General features: G+C 41.9%; 1 protein-coding gene across 3 annotated transcripts in view; it reads right to left on the reverse strand.

Annotated features, from left to right (window-relative positions):
* Nucleotides 1–457: 457 nt before the first annotated feature.
* The window catches only part of glrbb (glycine receptor, beta b), a 223,778-nt gene continuing 197,963 nt past the window's right edge, over nucleotides 458–26,272 (reverse strand). For all 3 annotated transcript variants that reach the window (XM_072584273.1, XM_072584269.1, XM_072584271.1), the window contains one exon: nucleotides 458–1,817. In XM_072584273.1, coding sequence (XP_072440374.1) covers nucleotides 1,521–1,817 — 297 coding nt within the window. In that variant the 3' untranslated portion in view covers nucleotides 458–1,520. The remainder of the gene's footprint in view (nucleotides 1,818–26,272) is intronic.

Genomic DNA, 26,272 nt, shown 5'->3' on the forward strand with positions numbered 1-26,272 from the left:
TCTAGGAGTGGATAACCGAATAATACCTGATCTCATTTGTTACATGAATGTTGGCATACAATATCACAGGCAAGCTTTCATCATAATTGTTGACTTCTCATTACCAGTAACAACATACAATAAGGTAGCTGATTATACAAAACTACCTGAATAAATCTGGTTTATCAACTAATCCATTAATGACAATGAATTTACTGGGAAACAAAAACTTTGTTTATAATGATATTTTCCTTTTGGAAAGATAAAGGTAATTATCATATGAGGAATTTGAAGTAAATATTGCTAAAAGAAGCAAAATATTAATTTATCATGATCTATTACTTACATCTGCAGAGGGCATCATAGAACAAAAAACTGTGGAGTTTTTCTAGGTAAAATATTATTTTACAATAGTCAGCAAATACAACTATAATGCCAATTCCTTCAAAGAATCTCCCAAGGAATTCAGTGCGAAATATGGAATTTAATTGGTTTAATGAACAGAAAGTATTTATTACATTGATTATACTTAAGCATTGGTTCTTGCATTATTATGTCCCATGGATCACCTGGAGCGTTGTGCACGCCCAAGCATACCTGTGACTGGAACTGCACACTACACATATTTCCTCAGTCAATTAAAGTAACACTACTTTTGTTTTCAGATGTACATAAAATATACATAACAATTAGTTTCTGGCATCATAGGAACTAAGAACATTAAAACTAGAATTTGAGATTAGGTTCATTCACTTCATTTACATCTTCATGTTAGCTATATCATTCACATAGTTTTGTACTTGATTTCAGAATAGGTATCAGTGAAGATCCACCCAACTGACATATGCCCATTTATATGATCCACTATTAAAGCAGAAATGAATACAGATATACAACTGATATATTTATTTTAACACTAGAACATCTCAATAATACATATTCTTGAATAAATTATTTTGGCAACTTAAGCATTATATCAAAATTTGACACAACTACAATGGTTTATACTATTATCTATAATTTAAAAATGAAGATGTTATGAACTACAGTTCACATTTTTAAAGAAAATACTGAGATACTTTGTTTTTGTGATAATTATAAGTTAAAACAAAACTATTAAAAAAGTGTTTACTATTTGGAATATATAGATTTTTAAATAATTGAACACAGTTATACCTAATTTGTATCTCAGTAACATTAAACGTGCATAAGTACAAGACATCAGAACGATTGTAGAACAGTTTGAATGACCCATCATGTTCTCATTAATGTTATACTTAGAGCAGTAGAAAGATTGTAATGTCGCTTAACCTTCATGATCTCCAAAGTAGCTGAGGTGCTGTACAGCTATATACAACACTGTTTGATTATAGTGTACATATTGAAATTGCATGCTTTCATTCAAATTTGACATAAATGCATCTGGTTATGAATCAATTTTCAATCACAGAGCATTTACAATAAAAGTTTATGTTTAAGAGACATATGGAGAAGGTTAAATGATATCTGAATTATCTCAGGGAAAGCTTGCGGTGGAATGATCATAGATAGGCAGACCAATATATCACATTAAAGAAGAGAAAACAGAATGGAAACACAGCTCTTGCATAGAGGTCAATCCGCTTTGCTTCAGTTGGAATGACAGGTTTTGGAGGTGGAGGTTTCTTATTATTTTTTAACTGAAGCTTCCCAAGACTGTTGTTAACTTCTATAGGTTTTCCATAACAATCATAGTTAGACAATTCAAAGTCACGTGGCAAGCTTCCAACAATGCTGAAGTCATTCGATCTCAAATCAGATTTAGAGGTACAAACCTTTTTGCACCTTGTCTCTGCAACCTAGCAAAACATAGAGCAGAATTATTAATGCCTGACATCATCACCACTATTTTAACCATAGTCATTTGCACCACAGAATATCTACAATTTAACAAGTGTTTAGTTTAAATTGCTGAACAGGAAAATTGAACAGTCATGCAGTACATTGGTTAACCAACATGTGGCACCACAAGGTAGCAGATTGCATATGACTAATCTCAGAATAAAGAATGATCAGATTGAGTTTTGCATAAACTGTAATGGACAACTTGAAAGCTTCAACCTTTCCAAACCATTTTTGTTCAAGGACAGGGCATTGCTTTCAGGCTTAGCATTTAAAATAGATTGCAAACTATTTTCAAGAAAGTGCTTCGGCAGAAGTAATATTAACTTTAATTACTTTGCTTGCAAAGAGATAATTAATAATAAATAATGGATATTATTTGCTTTCCTCAAAGGCACAATTTCTCTTTGAAGATAAAAATACATTGACAGTGTACTTAAAAAACCCACCATTTTAATGAACTGTAGGAATGCACTGTGCTGAACAATATGCAGCTTGCAACGTGCAAAATAAGAAACTAATCAAAACGTGGCTGTGATTCCAATTTTGAGCCTTTTAATGATTTCTATGTATACACTTTTCATTATTCGAGCTATGCTGCATGGTCACACAGCACAGGATGATACAAACAAAAGCGCAGTTTAATCAAGTGATTCATCAGATTTTAATGACTGCCATTAGGAAAATGCAAGTGTTGTTTTCTGAATGCAAGGGTCCCCTGGCAATGATCTGAAAGTTGGCCAGGAGCAGAGAAGTAAAAAGGTCCATGTTATGTAATCACCACTAATGGCAAGCAGTGCTCAGAAATCTGAGCTTAAGGAAGAACATTAATATTCTTGTACAATTCTTGGGAATTAGAACAGCTGCTCTTGAGGCTTTACAGAGAAAGATCTACAGGAGGTCCTTGAAGACTATATTTGAAATGGCATTTCTTAGATTTTACAAAGTCGTAAAGAGATGTAGGGGCACATCTTGATGAAAAATTGGGACAATGTAACTGAATAGAGACTGAAGGCAGAATCATGTTAACTGTCAGAAAGCATTTTTCTTCTGACAGAACTGTCACACTTAAGTACTTAGGCAATGAGTTCATCACATGTACACAACAGAAGACTTCAGAACTTTGGATGTATGGGTCCGCTGTATGTGCATGTTATACCCCATCGTAAAAATGGCTTCCTCCATTTTGTTTTGTTGTCTACTGGAACCTGTGGTGAATTTTACTGTTGCTGGCTTGCTCGGCATTTATTAAGCATTCTTAATTGCCCTGGAGTAGATGGTCGTAAGCTGCCTTTGATTCAACCCTCAGGCAACTGTGTGGAGTTTGCACATTCTCTTTGTGTCTGCATGGTTTTTTCTCCACTTGCTCCGGTACCCTCTCACAGCCCACAGTTAGCTGGATTGACCATGATAAATTGCCCAGAGTGTCCAAGAACGTGCATGTTCGGTGGATTACCCATGAGAAATAAAGGGTACAAGTGATTGGGTAGGGGGTTGGGTCTGGGTGGGGGGCTTTTCAGACGATTGATGGGCCAAATGGCCTGCTTCCATACTGTAGTGATTCGATGATTCTTGAATCATAGTTGCAGGGATGTTAGTAAACTCACAGTGTAATTAGGAAAGGAGTTCCAGGAATATTGACGCTTCAACACTGAAGGAATGGTGGTAATAGCTCCAGGCAAATATGATATTGTTATGATACAGCTATCACAAGCTACGCAGGGATAGCAAGCCAAACCAAACAGTTTCACTATCACTAGATTTGTAACACAGTGAGATTAAAACATACAATGACCTTCAAAATTGCCCATTTTTTCCCCATTCAGCCTTTACAAATAACAGACCTTGGACACCAAATTTGTAACTTTAACAAAAATTAATAATTTATTGTTAATAACTTTACCAGAACACAAATGCACATTAAGGCAATCTAATTAATATCTATAATCTAAGCACCATCTTCTTTGAATATGAACCCTTACAGTGCAGTAGACAGACAGACAGACAGACATGTCCAGTTAAGGGATACATTAAAAAGAAAAATAAAAGAATTGCAATTGGCTAATTCAATAACCATTTCAATGATAATATCAAGCCACCATAAAATTCTTTGATGATGGGTATTACAGGCATGTAGGATTGTAAATCTTGCTTGAATTCCAAAATCATGGGTTAATGCAAACAGCTTCTGCAGACCTGGACAGGTGGGCGCAGGTTTTGCATTTCTTGCGGTTGCAGGGGAAGGTGCCGGGAGTGGAGGTTGGGTTGGTGGGGGGTGTGGACCTGACAAGGGAGTAACGGAGGGAGTGGTCTTTTCAGAATGCTGATAGGGGAGGGGAGGGAAATCTATCCCTGGTGGTGGGGTCTGTTTGGAGGTGGCAGAAATGATGACGGATGATATGATGTATATGGAGGTTGGTGGGGTGGTAGGTGAGAACCAGTGGAATTCTGTCCTGGTGGTGATTTGCCGGGCGGGGCTCAAAGGCGGAGGAGTAGGAAAGGTGGAGAGCATCGTTGATCATGTCTGGGGGGATATTGCGGTCTTTGAAGAAGGAGGCCATCTGGGTTGTTCGGTATTGGAACTGGTCCTCCTGGGAGCAGATGCAGTGGAGACGAAGGAATTGGGAATATGGGATGGCGTTTTTACAGGGGGCAGGGTGGGAGGAGGTGTAGTCTAGGTAGCTGTGGGAGTCGGTCAGTTTATAGTAAATGTCCATGTTGATTCAGTTGTCCGAGATAGAAATGGAGAGGTCTAGGAAGGGGAGGGAGGAGTCTGAGACGGTCCAGGTAAATTTGAGGTCGGGGTGGAAGGTGTTGGTAAAGTTCAACCTCCTCGTGGGAGCACGAGGCAGCGCCAATACAGTCATCGATGTAGCGGAGGAAAAGGTGGGGGGGTGGTGCCAGTGTAGCTGTGGAAGATGGACTGTTCCACATATCCGACAAAGAGGCAGGCATAGCTGGGGCCCATGGCTGCTCCTTTGGTTTGGAGGCACTGGGAGGATTGGAAAGAGAAATTGTTCAGAGTGAGGACCAGTTCAGTCAGTCGAAGGAGGGTGTCAGTGGAAGGGTACTGGTTGGGTCGGTGGGAAAGGAAGAAGCGGAGGGCTTTGAGTCCTTCGTGATGGGGGATGGAGGTGTACAGGGACTGGATGTCCATGGTGAAGATAAGGCGTTGGGGACTGGGGAAGCGAAAATCATGGAGGAGGTGGAGGGCGTGGGTGGTGTCCCGAATGTAGGTGGGGAGTTCTTGGACTAAGGGGGACAGGACCATGTTGAGGTATGCAGAGATGAGTTCAGTGGGGCAGGAGAAGGCTGAGACAATGGGTCGGCCAGGGCAGTCGGGTTTGTAGATTTTGGGCAGGAGGTAGAAACAGGCGGTGCGGGGTTGTGGGACTGAGGTTGGAGGCGGTGGATGGGAGATCCCCTGAGGTGATCTACCTACCACCTACCACCCCACCAACCTCCATATACATCATATCATCCGTCGTCATTTCTGCCACCTCCAAACGGACCCCACCACCAGGGATATATTTCCCTTCCCTCCCCTATCAGCGTTCCAAAAAGACCACTCTCTCCTTGACTCCCTTGTCAGGTCCACACCCCCCACCAACCCAACCTCCACTCCCAGCACCTTCCCTTGCAACCACAAGAAATGCAAAACTTGCGCCCACACCTCCTCCCTCACCTCCCTCCAAGGCCCCAAGGGATCCTTCCATATCTGCCACAAATTCACCCGCACCTCCACACACATCATTTACTGCATCCACTGCACCCGATGTGGCCTCCTCTATATTGGGGAGACAGGCCGCCTACTTGTGGAACGTTTCAGAGAACACTCTGGGACACCCGGACCAACCAACCCAACCACCCCGTGGCTCAACACTTCAACTCCCCCTCCCACTCCACCAAGGACATGCAGGTCCTTGGTCTCCTCCATTGCCAGACCATAGCAACACGATGGCTGGAGGAAGAACGCCTCATCTTCCGCCTAGGAACCCTCCAACCACAAGGGATGAACTCAGATTTCTCCAATTTCCTCATTTCCCCTCCCCCCCCCCACCTTGTCTCAGTCCCAACCCTCGAACTCAGCACCACCTTCCTAACCTGCAATCTTCTTCCTGACCTCTCTGCGCCCACCCCCACCCCGGCCCATCACCCTCACCTTGACCTCCTTCCACCTATCGCATTTCCAACGCCCCTCCCCCAAGTCCCTCCTCCCAACCTTTTCTCTTAGCCTGCTTGGCACACTCTCCTCATTCCTGAAGAAGGGCTCATGCCCGAAACGTCGATTCTCCTGCTCCTTGGATGCTGCCTGACCTGCTGTGCTTTTCCAGCAACACATTTTCAGCTTTGATCTCCAGCATCTGTAGTCCTCACTTTCTCTTGTAATTTAGCCAGTCTTCTTTCTATGCTTAAATATCTCACTCAACACCATCAGCTCTTACCTTTATGTAATTTTTTTTAATGTGGCAACTTAATGAATGCCTTTGCAAATCCAAGTATACTCTACTGATTACAGTTGTGTGTGTTGCTGGTTTCAGGGTGGCATGGTAAACAGTAGTTAACACTGCTGCCGTACACTGCCAGGGACCTGGATTCAATTCCAGCCTTGGGTAACTATGTGAAGTTTGTGCATTCCTCCTGCATCGGTGTAGGTTTTCTTCAGGTGCTCTGGTTTCCTCCCATAATCCAAAAATGAACAGGTTAGGGCACTGGCCATGCTCAATTGCCCCGTTGTGCCATGGATTGGTAGGCTAGTTGAATTAGCCATGGTAAATATGGAGTTATGTGTGTAGAGATGGGTCCAAGTGAGGTGCTAATTGGAGGGTTTGTGCAGACTCGATGGGCCACATTGCCCCTCTCTGCACTGTAGGGGTTCTGTGATTCTCATGGTTTCTTTGTGCACATTGCTCATTACATCCCCTAGAAACTTTAATAAATTTGTCAAACACAATTTCCCTTTCTTGAAACTATGTTCTCCCTGATTGTCTTATGATTTTCTAAACATCCTATTACTGCATGGTTAATAGACTGTTGTATTTTCCAAAGGACACGTGTCTTTATGTCCTAACTAACCTAACCGTTCCTGCATTTTCTCTCCCTCCTTTCTTGAACAGAGGCATTACATGCTGTTTTCTAACCTGCTAGGATCTGTCCAAAACATAGAGATGTTTGGAATGATTCAACCACTTATGCATTCACTATCTCTACAGCTATTTCTTTTAAGATGATAGGATCGGGTAATCATGTCCAAGAGACCTCTTTGCTTTTAAGTTCCATTAATATGGTTATGATCCCAGCGTGGTAATCCTGGATAAGTCAGATCCCAGAGTGAAACTTGACTTGATAAAGATCATAAGTTTTAAATTTATCTTCGTGATCATGCACTAAAAATATTCACACAACGCTTCCACTGTAATTTTAATGAGACCGTATATTTAGTACACAAAATAAAAGTTATATAGATATATATGTGTGTGCATGAAACATTAAAGTTTTCATCATAAGCTGCAAAAGGAAAACAACATCCTTTTTTCTAGCAACATCTACCCTTGTAATTCATCATTCCTACCTTCACTTTTAATTTCTTAAACAACTGACAAGGTCATGCACATTTCCTTTCAGTGGCTTTTTACACATTCACTAGATGTGATTCTTTCTGTCTATCCCAGAGCTACACTGACATGAGATGGCTCATTTGCTTTTCTCAGAGAACTCCATGAAAATTTTGGGGCATTTCCAAACCTGCACTATTAAAACAATTTAAAACTTAACTTCCAACTTTGGTATGGAGGCTGTCAAAATTGAATTGCCCCTCTGATGGAATTGCTATTTTCTTCTGAACTAAACCTATTACGGGCCTCTGGTATCTGTTTCTGTAGGTCAACTTAGGGAACACTTCAACAATTATCTCACCAGTCAAGTTGTCTAGTTTTTTTAGCTGAAGTCACATGATTTCTTAGAAATGCTATTTAATTGTCTTAAGAAAAAGAAAGCAAAAAATTAACCTGACAGAACTAAAAGTCAAAATCCCATTTGCCATTACTTTACAATGCTGGTTCCTAAACAATGACAATATATCATAAACCTTCATCATCATAATCCTGTTTTTTTTTGCTCTAGCTTTAGTGGTTGTTTTAAACACCTACCTCCTCTTTGCCACTTGAATTTAAAAGCCTCTGCTAATGCCTTCTTTCCCATCATAAATTCACTAGTATCACACATGGAAGGACTGGTGTTGACTTTAGCTACACTTTTCCTTCTTCAGTATTTATCGAAGCTTTGTTTTATGGTCATGTAATTGTCCAAATGAATTGACTAAAGGAAGCTTGGCTTAATATCTCTCCTGAAGGAGAGGACCTTCAGCAAATCTTAGATTATCAACTTAAGGTTCTATATTCAAATGCTAGAATTGAGTTTCAGTATGCAACCTCATGTCTTCACAATGAAAGTTTTGAGCGAAATTTAGGTGGTCTGAAATAGGTTGTTGAGGAGAAAGTATTGGTTTGTATGGTTAGTTGTAGCTTTACCAATAGTGAAGACATGAGTTTTGTATTTCAGCATACGTGATGCTTAGCAAAGCAAAGTAAATTCTTCAGTTGATATTGTGAATAAAAATAAAACTTAATACGAAAGGGGGAATAAGGCATATGTTTATAAATAGAATTCTGACAACCACCTTGAAGTGTTTGACAGCGAATAAAATTGTTTCTGAAATTTAGAGTGGAATTTTCCAGTGCTTTGAGTGATGAGAGTAATGATGAGAAATATGAGAAAAAATATTGAAAATGAAAGAAATCTGATTCTCAAAGTCAAGAAAAAACTTTCAATTTCCACTGAAGGTCTCAATAGCAAGATCAGAATCTCGCTGAGCGTTGACTGTCTTATTTTCATATGTTTACGTTTCATTAATACCCAGCTCGCCTTTTTTAAATGCAGCTCACTATTTATCATGTCTCTCCTGAAACACTAGACATGACAACTCTTGAGGTCAGAGTGGTTACTTGATCAATGCAACTTGTTACTTCCTTCTCTGAGCCTCGATATTAATGTCTCTTCACCAACATGAATGCTCGTGGATAGCATCTTCCTACACCCTTTACCAGTAAAGTCAACATCAGTAAACTGCCAGCATCAAAATATTATGATTGTCAATCTCGTACCAACTCAGAAACCATTTCAATTCGTTGGGAACTCACTTTCAAACTCGGAGGCAGGTTGACTTACCTGTTTCTACTTAGTCGTTTTATGCAGAGAGACACACAGTTGTTGCCCAATAAAGAGTACACTAGCATTTTTCCCTTGTGTGACAGAAAAAAGGCAGGGAACTGACTCAGAACTTAGTTAAACAAACCTTTCTTTGCTGAACTCTTTAAATATCAATCCTCAATATAAGAAGTGGCGAGCCCTGATAAATGGTCCTGTCCAAAACGTTGACTCATCTGCTGCTGCTTGACCTTCTGTGCTTTTCCAGCACCATATTTTATCTATTCCGATTTTCCAGCATCTCCTCAAAATCTGAAATACTCAATATAACTCATACGTTCATTGCAACATTTTCACTTCATCAAACTTAACTTGAACTCACTTCATTTAACTTCACTTTACCTTACTTTGCTGAATCTACATTTAACCCTGACTCTTACTTAAACTCTATAAGTTTGTGTTGAATCAGATACCATGGCTCAGTGGTTAGCACTGCTGCCTCACAGTGCCAGGGACCCGGGTTCCATTCTAGCCTCAGGCAACTGTCTGTGTGGAGTTTGCACCTTCTCCCTGTGTCTGTGTGGGTTTCCTCCAGGTGCTCCGGTTTCCTCCCATTAGTTAAGGGTATATGTAGAGTAATGGGGTAGGGAATGGGTCTGGGTGAGTTATTGTTCGGAGGGTTGGTGTGGACTTGTTGGGTGAAATGGCCTGTTTCCACACTGCAGAGATTCTATGATGCCCCAATTTGAGTGAAATAGTTAACTTTGTCCTCTGTGTAAATCTAACGTTGTGGTTCTTTGTTCTCTCTCTGTCAGTAACTTCAGGGCACGTGCTTTTCAAATGTGGAAGAACAGAGGGATCTTGGGGTCGACATACATAGATCTCTTAAAGTTGTCACCTGAGATGATAGGGTTGTTAAGAAGATGTATAGTGTGTTGGCTTTCATTAGCAGGGGATTGAGTTTAAGAGTTGGGAGGTTATGCTGCAACTCAGTAGTGCCCTGGTTAGACCACACTTGGAATATTGTGTTCAGTTCTGGTCGCCTCATTACAGGAAAGATGTGGAAGCTTTAGAGAGGGTGCAGAGGAGGTTTACCAGAATTCTGCATTGACTGGAGGGCTCGTCTTATGAAGAAAGGTTGAGGGAGCTAGGGTTTTTCTCATTGGAGTGAAGAAGGATGAGAGCTGACATGACTAAGGTGTATAAGTGTTGACAGGCATAGATGGAGTGGGTAGTCAGAGACTTTTTCCCATGGCAAAAATATCTATCACAAGGGGACATAATTTTAAGGTAATTGGAGGAAGTGTTAGGGGAGATGTCAGAGGGAGGATCTTTACACAGAGAGTGGTGGGTGCATGGAATGCACTGCCAGTGGTGACAGTCGAGTCAGATAATTCAGGAACATTTAAGCGACTCTTGATAGGCACATTGGAAGATAGTACAATGAAGGGTATGTAGGTTAGTCTGACTTTAGAACAAGATAAAAGGCCAGCACAACATCGAGGGCTAAAGGGCCTGTACATTTCCATGTTCTATGATCTCTGCCACTATCCCGTTTTCAGGTCTGTGTTTGATGCTTTGCCTTCTTCTCGTAGTATGACAGGTAGAGGACAGCCCTCCTCTTCTCAGCTATGTTCATCAGGACCTCCAGGTGTCTATCAGCTCTTTTCTTTCTGAGACATTTTGGTTCCCTAAAAGGGCAGTGTGATGTGCTGCTGGGCTTTACATAGGACTCCAGAATTTGAAGGAATGCTTTCCTTTATTGGTCCGATCATTGAGTACAGGAGTTGGGAGGTCATTTTGCGGCTGTACAGGACATCGGTTAGGCTACTGTTGGAATATTGCGTGCAATTCTGGTCTTCTTCCTATTGGAAGGATGTTATGAAGCTTGAAAGGATTCAGAAAAGATTTACAAGGATGTTGCCAGGTTTGGAGGATTTGAGCTATAGGGAGAGGCTGAACAGGCTAGGGCTGTTTTCCCTGGAGCGTCAGAGGCTGAGAGGTGACCCTATAGAGATTTATAAAATGATGATTCAGAGATGCTGGTGTTGGACTGGGGTGTACAAAGTTAAAACTCACACAACACCAGGTTATAGTCCAACAGGTTTAATTGGAAGCACACTAGCTTTCAGAGCGACACTCTTTCATCGGGTGATTGTGTCACAATCACCTGATGAAGGAGTGTTACTCCAAAAGCTAGTGTGCTTCCAGTTAAACCTGTTGGACTATAACCTGATGTTGTGTGATTTTTAATTTTATAAAATGATGAGGTGCATAGATAGGATAAGTAGACAAAGTCTTTTCCTTGGGGTGGCGGAGTCCAGAACTAGAGGGCATAGATTTAGGGTTAGAGGGGAAAGATATAAAAGAGACCTAAGGGGCAATGTTTTCACACAGAGGGTGGTGCGTGTATGGAATCAGTTGCCAGAGTATGTGGTGGAGGCTGGTACAATTTCAGCATTTAAAAGGCATCTGGATGGGTATATGAATAGGATGGGTTTTGAGGGATATGGGCCAAGTTTTGGCAAAAGGACTAGATTAGGTTAGGATATCTGGTCAGCATGGACGAGTTGGTCTGTTTCCATGCTGTACATCTCTATGACTCCGCAGGAGCTTGGCCATCTTCCTAAACCAAAAGTGATTACATTCCCTTAGTTGGCAGTTTGTGTGCAAACCCTTCATACAGATGACTGCCTATTCTTCTTGGAGGAATTATTCTTTCATTCTCCAGCAGTCTTTTGTTCCATCTGTATTTGACTTGCTGCAACCCATTAATTGTTGGCTACCAATTGACAAGGATTGTTAATTTCAGTAATAGTTCATAACTCTCTTCTAGAACTTGTGGCACTCCCTAAAATGAATCTGTACTGCCATAAGGAATATTATAGAGTACATCATTGTCGTTATCAGGCAGTGCTTCCACTTATCAATTGCTCTGGTGAAATCCTGCAGTTCTCAGCAGAGTTAATATTAAAACCAGTGGTAGTGTGCTGCATGTTACACAATCTGGCCATTATGAGGAAAAAAAATTGAAGAACAGGAACATAAGGAAGTAGAGGAGGTGGTGGAACATGAGGGGAAAGAGAGGCTACAATAATTGAGAGGAGTATACAGGGCTGATATCGGATATTCAAAGGAAATGGCCATTTATGAATGATGAAGTGCATGTATTCAATAGTGCTATATTGCTGCAGGTGACACAAAAGAATGATGATGTCAAGAATGTGGAGTTGAGTGAAATTGAACCTATCTGAGAGACAGGAAGGAAAATGATTGAAGGCAAAAATGGAAGAATTGGGGATAGACTTTGTTAAACACCCTGCCAACCAAGGTGTAGGTGAATCCTCAGTTGAAGAAATATCAGAAGCTCTGGTATGGAAAATGGATCAGTAGAGCATACATGATGAAGAAAAAGAACCTCGGGAGAATGGAATAGAGTTCTCACAGGAAGCAGGGTGGGTGGAAGCATAAACATATTAACTGTGAGAGTCATTTACCTTATGGTCGACTTAAACAGCATTTTTCAAATCTCAACTTCACAGCAGAAGCACGGAAACAGCACCACATGTAAGTGCACTGCCATGTCTAACACCATCCTGACTTGGAACAATATTGTCATTCCTCCAGTGTCATTTGGTAAAACTCTTAACTTCTAGCCAAACAGCAATCCTATGTACCTTTACCATACAGACTGCAGTGGTTCAGAAGGCAGCTCACCACCACCTTCTCCAGGTCAATTAGGGCACAAATGCTAAGCCTGCCAGTGCTGCCCACATCCTGTGATAGAGTTGCTTCTGAAAACTTTTTCAGCAAGTGCAGGGTCCATTTACCTGACCTTTTAATACCTTTCCTCATCATTTCATGTGCAGCAGTGATTTACATGCACTTTCAGTTCAGGATGTTATATTCACTGTTCACAATGTGGTATCCTCTATACCAAGGAGCCCAAAAACAGATTGTGTGAAGTTAAAAATCTCGCAACACCAGGTTACAGTCCAACAGGTTTCATTGGAAGCACACTAGCTTTTGGAGCAATGCTCCTTCATCAGGTGATTGAATCCAACACCGGCATCTCCAAACCAAGATTGTGTGAAGTACATCTCCATTTACTCCACAAGCATGACTGTGAGCAACCAGCTGCTTGACATTTAAGTTCTCCATTGCGCTTTGACTCTGACCTCTGTATCCTAAAACTCTTACATTATACAAAAGAGTTCAATGGAAGCTTGGAAGACAGCTTCTCACCACAGCATCACACAGTCAGTGCAACAGGAGGTCATTCAGCCCATCCTGTCTGCACTAACTCTCTGACTATATTAATTTAGTGGCAATATCTGCCAGCACCCAGCCCATATCCCTCCAAACCCTTCCTATTCATATACCCATCCAGATGCCTTTTAAATATTGCAATTGTACCAGCCTCCACCACTTCCTCTGACAGCTCATTCCATACACGTACCACCCTCTGTGTGAAAAAGATGCCCCTCCGGTCTCTTTTATATCTTTCTCCTCTCACCCTAAATCTATGCCCTCTAGTTCTGGACTCCCCGACCCCAGGGAAAAGACTTGGTCTATTTATCCTATCCATGCCCCTCATGATTTTATAAACCACTGTAAAGTCACCCCTCAGCCTCCAACGCTTCAGGGAAAACAGCCCAAGCCTATTCAACCTCTCCCTATAGCTCAACATTGGTCTAACCAATGTCCTGTACAGCCGCAGCATGACTTCCCAACTCCTGTACTCAATACTGGATTAGTGGTGCTGGAAGAGCACAGCAGTTCAGGCAGCATCCAACGAGCAGCAAAATCGACGTTTCGGTTTTATCCTGTACTCAATACTCTGCCAATAAAGGAAAGCATACCAAACACCTTCTTCACAATCCTATCTACCTGCAACTCCACTTTCAAGGAGCTATGAACCTTGGTGGAGTTGTGGATAGTGAGGAGGGCTGTTGTCAGCTGCAAAGGGACTTAGATATGATGCAGAGCTGGGCTGAGGAGTGGCAGATGGAGTTCAACCCTGTCAAGTGTGAGGTTGTCCATTTTGGAAGGACAAATAAGAATGCAGAATACAGGGTTAACGGTAGGGTTTTTAGTAAGGTGGAGGAGCAGAGGGATCTTGGGGTCTATGTTCATAGCTCTTTGAAAGTTGCCACTCAGGTGGATAGAGCTTGTAAGAAGGCCTATGGTGTATTAGCATTCATTAGCAGAGGGATTGAATTCAAGAGTCGTGAGGTGATGTTGCAGCTGTACAGGACCTTGGTAAGGCCACATTTGGAGTACTATGTGCAGTTCTGGTCGCCTCACTTTAGAAAAGATGTGGAAGCTTTGGAGAGGGTGCAGAGGAGATTTACCAGGATGTTGCCTAGAATGGAGAATAGGTCGTACAAGGATAGGTTGAGAGTGCTAGGCCTTTTCTCATTGGAACGGCGAAGGATGAGGGGTGACTTGATAGAGGTTTATAAGATGATCAGGGGAATAGATAGAGTAGACAGTCAGAGACTTTTTCCCCGGGTACAACAGAGTGTTACAAGGGGACATAAATTTAAGGTGAAGGGTGGAAGGTATAGGGGGAATGTCAGGAGTAGGTTCTTTGCCACTCCCACAGGCAGCGCATTCCATGCCCCCACCACTCTCTGGGTAGAGTCAGAATCATTGGTGACCTTTAAGCGGCAATTGGATAGGTGCTTAAGCTAGGATAAATGTTCGGCACAACATCGTGGGCTGAAGGGCCTGTTCTGTGATGTATTGTTCTATGTTCTAACCTGCACGCCAAGGTCTCCTTGTTCAGAAACACTCCCTAGGACCTTACCATTAAGTGTATAAGTCTTGCTAAGGTTTGCTTTCTCAAAATGCAGCACCTCACATTTATCTAAATTAAACTCTATCTGCCTCAGCCCATTTGCCCATCTGATCAAGATGCTGTTGTAATCTAAGGTTACCTTCTTCGCTGTCCACTACATCTCCAATTTTGTGTCATCTGCAAACTTAATATCTGTACTTCTTATGCTCGCATCCAAATCATTTGTGTAAATGATGAAAAGTAGAGGACCCAGCACCGATCCTTGTGGCACTCCACTGGTCACAGGCCTCCAGTCTGAAAAACAATCCTCCACCACCACCCTCTGTCTTCTACCTTTGAGCCAGTTCTGAATATATATGGCTAGTTCTCCCTGTATTCCATGAGATCTAACCTTACTAACCAGTGTCCCATGGGGAACCTTGTTAAACACCTTACTGAAGTCCATGTTGATCACATCTACCGCTCTTCCCTCATCAATCCTCTTTGTTACTTCTTAAAAAAGCTCAATCAAGTTTGTGATACTTGATTTCCCACACACAAAGCCATGTTGACTATCCCTAATCAGTCCTTGCCTTTCCAAAGATATGTGCATCCTGTCCCTCAGGATTCCCTCCAACAACTTGTCTACCGCCAATGTCAGGCTCACTGGTCTGTCCTTACCACCTTTGTTAAACAGTGGCACCTCACCTGTGACTATCGATGATACAAATATCTCAGCAAGGGGCCCAGCAGTCACTTCTCTAGCTTCCCACAGAGTTCCTGGGTACACCTGATCAGGCCCTGGGGATTTATCCATTTTTATGCATTTCAAGACTTCCAGCACTTCTTCCTCTGTAATATGGACATTTTTCAAGAAGTCACCGTCTATTTCTCTACATTCTATATCTTCCGTGTCCTTTTCCACAGTAAATACTGATGCTAAGTACTCATTTAGTATCTTCCCCCATATCCTGCGGCTCCACACAAAGGCCGCCTTACTGATCTTTGAGGGCCCTATTCTCTCCCTAGTTCCCCTTTTGTCCTTAATGTATTTGTAAAATCCCTTGGAATTCTCCTTAATTCTATTTGCCAAACCTATCTTTATGTCCCCCTTTTTGCCCTCCTGATTTCTCTCTTAAGTATACTCTTACTGCCTTTATATTCTTCTAAGGATTCACTTGATCTATCCTGTCTATACCTGACATATGCCTCCTTCTTTTTCTTAACCAAACCTTCATCTCAGGATTAAAAAGATCAAAAATATGGGGAAATTGCAGGAACAGGATTCTGAGTTGCTATTGAATGGGTTGAAAGGCCTTCTCTTGCTCTCTATGTTTCTGTAATGGATGTTGGAGGTTCCTGGTTACAGATGTTTCAGTAAGATTAGGGAGGGTGGTAAAAAAGGAGGGGGGGTGGCATTGCTAATTAGAAATGGTATAACGGCTGCAGAAAGGAAGTTTGAGGGGGATCTGCCTCTGGAGGTAGTATGGGCTGAAGTCAGAAATAGGAAAGGTGCAGTCACCTTGTTGGGTGTTTATTATAGGCCCCCCAATAGCAGCAGAGATGTGGAGAAACAGATTGGGAAACAGATTTTGGAAAGGTGCAGAAGCCACAGGGTCGTAGTCATGGGCGACTTCAACTTCCCAAATATTGATTGGAAGCTCTTTAGATCAAGTAGATTGGATGGGGCAGTGTTTGTGCAGTGTGTCCAGGAAGCTTTTCTAACGCAGTATGTAGATTGTCCAACCAGAGGGGAGGCCATATTGGATTTGGTACTCGGTAACGAACCGGGACAAGTGGTGGGCTTGTTAGTGGGTGAACATTTTGGTGATGGCGACCACAATTCTGTGACTTTCACCTTGGTTATGGAGAGAGATAGGTGCGCACAACAAGGAAGTTTTTACAATTGGGGGAAGGGAAATTACGATGCTGTAAGACAGGATTTGAGGAGCATACGTTGGGAGCATAGGCTGTCAGGGAAGGATGTGGTGGAAATGTGGGACTTTTTCAAGGAGCAGATACGACGTGTCCTTGATATGTATGTACCGATCAGGCAGGAAAGAAATGGTCGTGTGAGGGAGCCTTGGTTGACGAGGGAGGTTGAATGTCTAGTAAAGAGGAAGAAGGAGGCTTACATAAGGTTGAGGAAACAAGGTTCAGACAGAGCAGTGGAGGGATACAGGATAGCCAGAAGGGACCTGAAGAAAGGGATTAGGAGAGCTAAGAGAGGGCATGAAAAATCCCTGGCGGATAGGATCAAGGATAACCCCAAGGCATTCTATGCGTATGTGAGAAACCTGAGAATGACGAGAACGAGGGTAGGTCCGATCAAGGACAGTGGTGGGAGACTGTGTATTGAGTCGGAAGAGATAGGAGAGGTCTTGAACAAGTACTTCTCTTCAGTATTTAAAAATCGAGAGGGACCGTATTGTTGAAGAGGAGAGTGTGAAACGGACTGATAAGCTAGAAGAGATACCTGTTAGGAAGGAAGATGTGTTGGACATTTTGAACAACTTGAGGATAGACAAGTCCCCCGGGCCTGACGGGATATATCCTAGGATTATGTGGGAAGCAAGAGAGGAAATTGCAGTACCGTTGGCAATGATCTTCTCGTCTTCACTGGCAACTGGGGCGGTACCAGGGGACTGGAGAGTAGCGAATGTTGTGCCCCTGTTCAAAAAAGGGAATAGGGATAACCCCGGGAATTACAGGCCAGTTAGTCTTACTTCTGTGGTAGGCAAAGTAATGGAAAGGGTACTGAGGGATAGGATTTACGAGTATCTGGAAAGACACTGCTTGATAAGGGACAGCCAGCACGGATTTGTGAAGGGTAGGTCTTGCCTTACAAGTCTTATTGAATTCTTCGAGGAGGTGACCAAGCATGTGGATGAGGGTAGAGCAGTGGATGTCGTGTACATGGATTTTAGTAAGGCATTTGATAAGGTTCCCCATGGTAGGCTTATGCGGAAAGTCAGGAGGCATGGGATAGAGGGAAATTTGGCCAATTGGATAGAAAACTGGCTAACCGGTCGAAGTCAGAGAGTGGTGGTAGATGGTAAATATTCAGCATGGAGTCCAGTTACAAGTGGAGTTCCGCAGGGATCAGTTCTGGGTCCTCTGCTGTTTGTAATTTTTATTAATGACTTAGATGAGGGAGTCGAAGGGTGGGTCAGTAAATTTGCAGATGATACAAAGATAGGTGGAGTTGTGGACAGTGAGGAGGGCTGTTGTCGGCTGCAGAGGGACTTAGATATGATGCAGAGCTGGGCTGAGGAGTGGCAGATGGAGTTCAACCCTGCCAAGTGTGAGGTTGTCCATTTTGGAAGAACAAATAAGAATGCGGAATACAGGGTTAATGGTAGGGTTCTTGGTCAGGTGGAGGAACAGAGGGATCTTGGGGTCTATGTACATAGATCTTTGAAGGTTGCCACTCAGGTGGATAGAGTTTGTAAGGAGGCCTATGGAGTATTATCGTTCATTAGCAGAGGGATTGAATTCAAGAGTCGTGAGGTGATGTTGCAGCTGTACAGGACTTTGGTTAGGCCACATTTGGAGTACTGTGTGCAGTTCTGGTCGCCTCACTTTAGGAAAGATGTGGAAGCTTTGGAGAGGGTGCAGAGAAGATTTACCAGGATGTTGCCTGGAATGGAGAGTAGGTCGTACGAGGATAGGTTGAGAGTTCTCGGCCTTTTCTCGTTGGAACGGCGAAGGATGAGGGGTGACTTGATAGAGGTTTATAAGATGATCAGAGGAATAGATAGAGTAGACAGTCAGAAACTTTTTCCCCGGGTACAACAGAGTGTTACAAGGGGACATAAATTTAAGGTGAAGGGTGGAAGGTATAGGGGAGATGTCAGGGGTGGGTTCTTTACCCAGAGAGTGGTGGGGGCATGGAATGCGCTGCCCGAGGGAGTGGTAGAGTCAGATTCATTGGCGACCTTTAAGCGGCATTTGGATAGGTACATGGATGGGTGCTTAATCTAGGATAGAAGTTCGGCACAACATCGTGGGCCGAAGGGCCTGTTCTGTGCTGTATTGTTCTATGTTCTATGTTCTATCTATCTCACTACCACTCCCATTTAGCTTGCACCATTTTCTTTTATAACTGCATCACTTCTGCCTTCCACCCTAAACACTGCTATTCCTTTTTATTCTTTCCTTCCTTCTCCTTTTCCTTGCCTTTGTACATGCTTAAATCTGATAAAACATTATTGACTGGAAATTTTAACTTTATATTTCTCCTAAAAGTGAGGCTTTGACTTCATGAAATATAGCCAGTGTTTTCAATTTATTTTCGGATTTCAATCATCTACAAATTTCTGATTTTGTAGTTGATTCTCAGGCTCTTGTTTAGAGCGAAACCTCAGTTCTCCAGGTAGGGTTTGGAGCATGGAAAGAGAGGGAGCCACAAACAGAGGCGCTTCCAGGCTGAGCACTTCTTTAAACCTAGCTTGGCAAAAATATTAATGGGTCTCTATGGCACCTCTTGGACATTATATTTTACAAAGACTGTGGATAAGCTGGTGCCTGAACTATATCTCTTGTGGCAGTCATTTATCAGCCTTATTTGGGTTAAGTGATTTTTCCCCGATGTTTTAGATTAGATTAGATTAGATTAGATTACTTACAGTGTGGAAACAGGCCCTTCGGCCCAATAAGTCCACACCGCCCCGCCGAAGCGTAACCCACCCATACCCCTACATCTACATCTACCCCTTACCTAACACTACGGGCAATTTAGCATGGCAATTCACCTGACCTGCACATCTTTGGACTGTGGGAGGAAACCGGAGCACCCGGAGGGAACCCACGCAGATACGGGGAGAATGTGCAAACTCCACACAGTCAGTCGCCTGAGGCGGGAATTGAACCCAGGTCTCCGGCGCTGCAAGGCAGCAGTGCTAACCACTGTGCCGCCCCTACATTTTACATTATAATTAAAACTAGAATAGGCACCTGCATTAAATGTTGGGCGTGAGGAGTTTCAAGTGCATGGTATTTAATTTGAACTGAAAGAGATGGTAGCTTGTGTATGTCCTGTTTTAAACATACTGGAGTCCTTTGAAGAAGTAAAACAGAGTTAACGAGGCTGTGGCTGTTGATGTGATCTATGTGGAATTCCAATATCCATTTGGTGCAGTGTCAGGCAATAGATTTGTGAGGAAAGTAATACATTATGCCATAAAATGTGAATGTGAAATGTAGCAACATTAGTACAAAATTGACGAATAGGAAACAGAAAGGTATTACTAATTATTTTTTGGGGCTGAAAAAAGGTTTACAATGGGGTCAGTATTGGGACTGTTACTATTTCTGACATATAATGAGGTCTAGATCACTATTATATGTAAGGGACAATTTCAAAGTTTGTGAATGACACAAAACTTGGACAAATTGTCAATTGTGAAGGAGAGTGTAGAACCTCAGAAGACATTAACAAGTTGGTGGAATGGGCAGATAGCTGACAAGTGAAGTTCAATGTGTAGAAATGTGAGATAGTACAAGAGAAGTATAAACTATAGGGTAGTATTCAAAAACAATGCAATGCAGTAGCAGAGAGACCTAGGGGTTTGCATCCATAAGTCATTAAAAGTTGCAAGATATGTAGCAACCACTGTTAATGGAGCATACAGTATTCTAGGCTTCTTAATGGGGGAATCTGAGAATGAGGAATTTTGATGAATTTATATAGGACACGGTCAGACCTCAGCTGGAGTTGTGTACAGTTCTAGATGCCAGATTCTAGGAAGGATCTGGAGAGAGTGCAAAAGGCTTACAAGAATGGTTCCAGGGATGATACCCATCAGTAACGAGGAAAGGAAGAAATTGGGGATGTTGTCCTTGAAACAGAAAAGATGAAGAGAACATTTGATGGAAGTTTTTAAAATCATGAGGGAACTGATTAGAGAAGTCAGGGAGAAACTCGTCATTCCTACCTATCAACAGAAGGTGTAATTTTACAGGAGAAGCGAAATGCAAGGTGAGGAAAAAAATGCTCTGAACTGCCAGCATTCACTGCCTTGAAAAGTGGTGGAAGCAGGTTCAATTGAGGCATTTAAGAAGGCATTAAATGATGATTTAAATAAAATCAATTGGCAAAGTTGTGGAGAAAATGCAGGAGATTAGCACTCAGTTAGAATGATGTGACAATACAGATATGATTGAGCCAAATGACCTTCAGTACCAGTAATAATTCTATGATCAGAAGAAAATTCAGGTGCACAGAAGATTTCCAATCAGAAAAGCTGTACTCTATTTTAATGTTTAAATATGTAGATGTAATAAAATGCAGCATGGATTGTACATAATACTTGTGCTATGTATGGCAAAGATTTGGAGAAGATCATTATCATTTTATGAATTGGCCAAAACTGGATCTCCGAGATCTTGCCAGATTCATTGTTAGTACCTTCTCTTATCATAGTTTTTGTTCTGTTTCTTGACTAATAGCCAGATAAATTGACATGCAGTAATGCTAACAATCTGGCCAGCAGCTGGGAGGCACTATTATCTGCAGGAGACTGCAGCTGGCGGTCCGTGAGAACATTCCCCAGCATTCAGGAAGGCAGGTGCTTGCCAACTAGGGGAGGGAGAAAGGTGTCATACTACTAAGAAGGAAAGAGAACAGCAAGTTGGAGGGAGAAATGAAGATTATTAAACTAGAGAATACAGTTTGAAGGCTTCTAGAGGATACAAAGGTTTATCATGGCTAAATTTTCCAATTCCTGGCAGTTTTCATGGCCAAAAGACACATTGTGAAGTCAAAACCTCATGGCGTGTAGTTAAACCAAAACTTAGAATTTTCCAGTCCAAAGCTCTGCCTCATCTATGCAGTATATGTGACTAAACCCTATTAATACTTGAGCCCTGTCGCATAGAGCTTCTGCACTTCCCAACACTGGAAAATCTATGCAGAGAAAGTCAACTTTAAATCTTGTTGCCAAGAGCTTGACTTTGTTACAATATCTCAGTTCTCCCGGTTTGGATATTCTGACATCCGGTTATCTATTGCCCTGTACAGTGGAGGGAGACAGGAGACCTCTGAATGGCTGCTCCCAGCATGCTGAGACCAGATAACTAAGCTGAGATAAGATCAATCTATTGTCACTTTATGGTGATGTACATTGCTGTTCCAGGACAGATTAGGGGAAAGTATCAGGATTCTTTTACATGCACTGCCATTGTTGATCTGAGAAGGGTAGAACAAAAAAAAACTTGAAGTCATTACTGGACCTGGATACACTCAGCCCAAAGCAACTGTCACTAGTCTCATCAGGATTTCATTTTGACGGACTATGTATCTTTCCTATTCAAAGACTCTTGCATCAGGTGGGCCTGCCTAAAGGATAAATTGCCTGGCTATGTATTTTCTCACCCATGACCCAGCAAAACATTGATGGTCCTGTATACTGAATGAAAACAGCTTTTAAAGATTTAAGTTTGACCCTTAGTGTTGGACTCTTGATGACTATTTAAAATGTTGATGCCCTTTTTCCCCTTTGCAAGTGGAGTCCACAAATCCTGCAGGGGTAATTCATGAGTGTGGTATGGGATTTTATGGCTCTCCTGTTTGACAGTACCCATGATAAGATTCGTCTCGGAATGTCTACACAATGAGATGGTTTCACATTGATTCAGTATATTTTAACAGGTTTGGGTGCTGGAGCTCAAAAGCTGGCTTATTCTGGCATTCTACACAGAATGGTCAAGCAAGTAGATTTTCATTTTCAGTGTCTGGATATAATGACTTTAAACTTTTGCTTTGGAATATAGAACTTGAGTATTGCTGAAAAAGCATCAATGCTGTCAAAGGTTTTGATCTTGCACACAACAAGATACCTACAAGAATGCCAGATTTCAAGTGGGAGCACCAATTTGTACTGCATGAGAAAATGGTGCTGCATTAGTTGACAAGCTCCAGTTAAGAATTGCTATAGAAAATGTGCCAGGGACCTAGTGTCCTCATTGCTTTTGTTTAATTCAGGAAAATGTGTAGTGTGTGGACATTTTCCTTTAACCTGCAGAGGTTGCTTCTGAGAAAATGCATATAGAGGGATTAGGTTAACAGCTGTAAATGTTAAGATTTATGTCTGATTTACTAAAATGCTACTTAAAGGTTGGAAAACACTTTAGAGAAGTTTTCTAAATGATATCGTGACCAAAATCAAATAAATCCCTGCATAATATTTTCGCATTGGTCAAAATATATATTTATCGTCTTCACAGTTATGTTTACAGTAAAATGAACTCAAAAAATGACAGCAAATAGAAAAGTATTTTTGGCACTCTTCGTGTTGAATAAATCTTTACAAACTTTACTTTATAAGGCAGTTATTGTAGTATTCAAATAAATACTTTACATCAATATTTGTGTAGAAATAATAGTAAATATTCAAGCTGCAGCAATTGTTTGAGCACATTGTTTGTGATAAATATTTACGAGTGAATATTTGTGGCATTGTGGTCAAGCTAAGACCACCGAGGGGCCGTGTATTGTTTGCAGTTTGTAACTTTTTTAATCGTACAAGTAAAGCAGCTCATTTCAATCAAAAATGGTCTTGCAACTGACCTGCGTAAATTCACAGAAAAATTGAAGCTAGCATCTGATGTTAGGAAAAATAGAGGATACAATCAATATAAATCCTTTGTCCCGACTGGAAGATTAAGAAAGATAGCGTGCAATTAAACATCAAATTGGACAAATCAAGAGTGTGGGACACAGAAGTGAAGTATTAGAAAGACTGACTCCCCTCAGCGAAAGGTAGGTTTAGTGGTCTGTAAAGTTGAGACCAATCCTGGGGCAGATTCCCCAATTCCTTCAGCTTTGTTGAATTAACCAAAAGTTCATTTTAGTGATTACTGCATGAAAGAAGAAATACTATGGCAGCACACATGCATGCAGAGTGAAAATCCAGGGTGAGTCCAAGAAGGTATACACTTTTAAAAAAAGGGTTATACGCATCAGTCTCTGAATTGTTCATGAAGGCTGGCTAGTTGAACTTTTGTGGCTGTTGTAGTGAAAGTCACTGATGTTGGGAGGTGAACAATCTGCTTCAAGATCCTTTGTTTTGCAGATGGGTTGTCACCTGCATTTCTGATACCTTTCAACTATGCTTAAATTCTAGCATTCAGGATGAGAAAAATGATTCGTATCTTTATAACTGGCTTGGAGCTTTCAAAGTAAGACAGTCTTTATCTGCAACACAGGGGTAACTAGTTCTTCAATGATGAGCTTCACAGCACGCTAACATTGGAACACTGTCTCATGCACACAAGGGTGTTCAGAGCCTGTCGTCCACTTAAGTAAAGTCGAGCCAAACTTTTTAACCTCTATTTTGTGTAATTCTTGAGGGTAAAGCAGCAATGTCTGCTACAGGTGGCTTTCTGCTGAGATAGAAGAGCTAGTCAACGCCCTTGTTATCTTTTCTTCCTGGGTAAATCTCTGTTTGAGGGTTCCATGATAATTTACACGTGCAGTATTACATTAGGACCGCACAGGACTTTGCCAGATAGTCACTGAAATTTGCATATTTCCTGCAGTAGTTCTCCTCTAAAACAATGCCAGGGACCCAGGTTTGATTCCAGCCAGTCTGTGTGGAGTTTGCACATTCTCCCCGTGTCTGCGTGTTTCCCTCCAGGTGCTCCGGTTTCCTCCCACAATCCAATGATGTGCAGGTTAGGTGAATTGGCCGTGCTTAGTTTCCCATAGTGTTCAGGGATGTGTAGGTTAGGGGCATTAGTCAGGGGAAAATATAGGATGATAGGGTGGGGGAATGGGGCTGGGTGGGTTACTTTTCAGAGGGTTGGTGTGGTCTGGTTGAGCTGAAGGGCCTGTTTCCTTTCTGTAGGGATTCTAATTCTAAATATTTTAGAATTAAAATTTAAAAATGCCTTTAAATATTTCAGTATTTTGATCCAACATTGTTAGATCAGTAAGTAGACTTCTTTAAGAAATTAGCAGGAAATCTGTAAATATTAGAGTTTGTCAGCAGCCAAAAATAGCAACAATACATTATAAAGTTGTGGATAAGCACACTTGCTCTGAACCCAGTTTTGTAAAAGGTACACAATTTCTAACAAAACCTTATGTATTTGTGATAATTCCTATCACAAAACAAATCATCAAGGAGGGATTTACCATTTAAAAACCAAGTCCTGATACTATCTCAAAGGCATGCAGACAATGGGAGTCACATTCGAGGTTGGAAAACCATTGGGGGGGGTAATAATCTAGCGGTATTCTCACAAGACTATTAATCTTGAAACTCAGCTAATATTCTGGGACTCAGATTCAAGTCCCACCAGTGCAGATGGTGAATTTGGATTCAATAAAAATAGTATCTGGAATTATGAACCTACTATTGTCAATTGTTGGGAACAGCCTATCTGACTCACTAATATCATCAGGGAAGGAAATTTGATATCCTCACCTGGTCTGGTCTACATGTGACCCCAGAGCCACAGCAAGCCACTCAGATGTATCAGTCACTATGAAGTCTCAACAAAGAAATGAAACTGGATGGACTAACTGGCATCGACCTAGGCACCAGAAGTACCAATGGAAAACACGAGTCCTATCAACTCTGCAAAGATCTCCTTAGTAACATCTGAGGCTAGTGCCAAAATTGGGACCGCAGACACCGCCATCATTATCTTGACTACGTGCTGTCCCACCTGAAGGACAGGCCCAACAGAGGTGGTAGCAGAGTGATGTACAGTCGGGAAGGGGTTGTGCTGAGAATCCTCAACATTGGATTCCTCGAGTCTCATGGCTTCAGGACAAACATGGAAAAGGAAACCTGCTGATTAGAGTATACTGACCTTTCCTCCGCGGCTGAATCAGTACTCCTCCATGGTGAACAACACTAGGAAGAAGCACTGAAGGTGCTAAGGATGCACAATGTACTCTAGTTGGAAAATGTCATTGTCCACCATTAAGAATGGCTTGACAGCAGCACTACTGGTCGAGCTGGTCGGATTATAAATGATGTAGTTGCTAGACTGGATCTGGAGGTGGCGCTGAGGGAACTAACAAGAGGGAAAAGTATACTTGACCTCATCCTTATCAATCTACTACAGATGCATCAGTCCGTGACAGTATCAATAAGAGTGACATCAGCACAGTCCTTGTGGAGATAAATTCCCACCTTCACACTACCCTTCATTGTGTTATATGGCATGGTCACCATGCTAAATGGGAAAGACTTCTAACAGATCTAGTGATTCAAGATTGGGCATCCATGAGGCGCTGTGGGCCATCAACAGCAGTAGAATTGTCCTCCAGCACAATCTGCAACCTCATGGCCCAGCATATCCCTCACTCAACCTTTACCATTAAAGGTCAGGAATCAACCCTGGTTCAATCGAGGGTGCAGGAGGGAATGGCAGGAGCTGCATCAGGCAGAACTGAAGATGAGGTGTCAA

Source organism: Chiloscyllium punctatum, chromosome 14, assembly GCF_047496795.1.
Source record: "Chiloscyllium punctatum isolate Juve2018m chromosome 14, sChiPun1.3, whole genome shotgun sequence".
In the NCBI taxonomy this organism is placed as follows: Eukaryota; Metazoa; Chordata; class Chondrichthyes; order Orectolobiformes; family Hemiscylliidae; genus Chiloscyllium; species Chiloscyllium punctatum.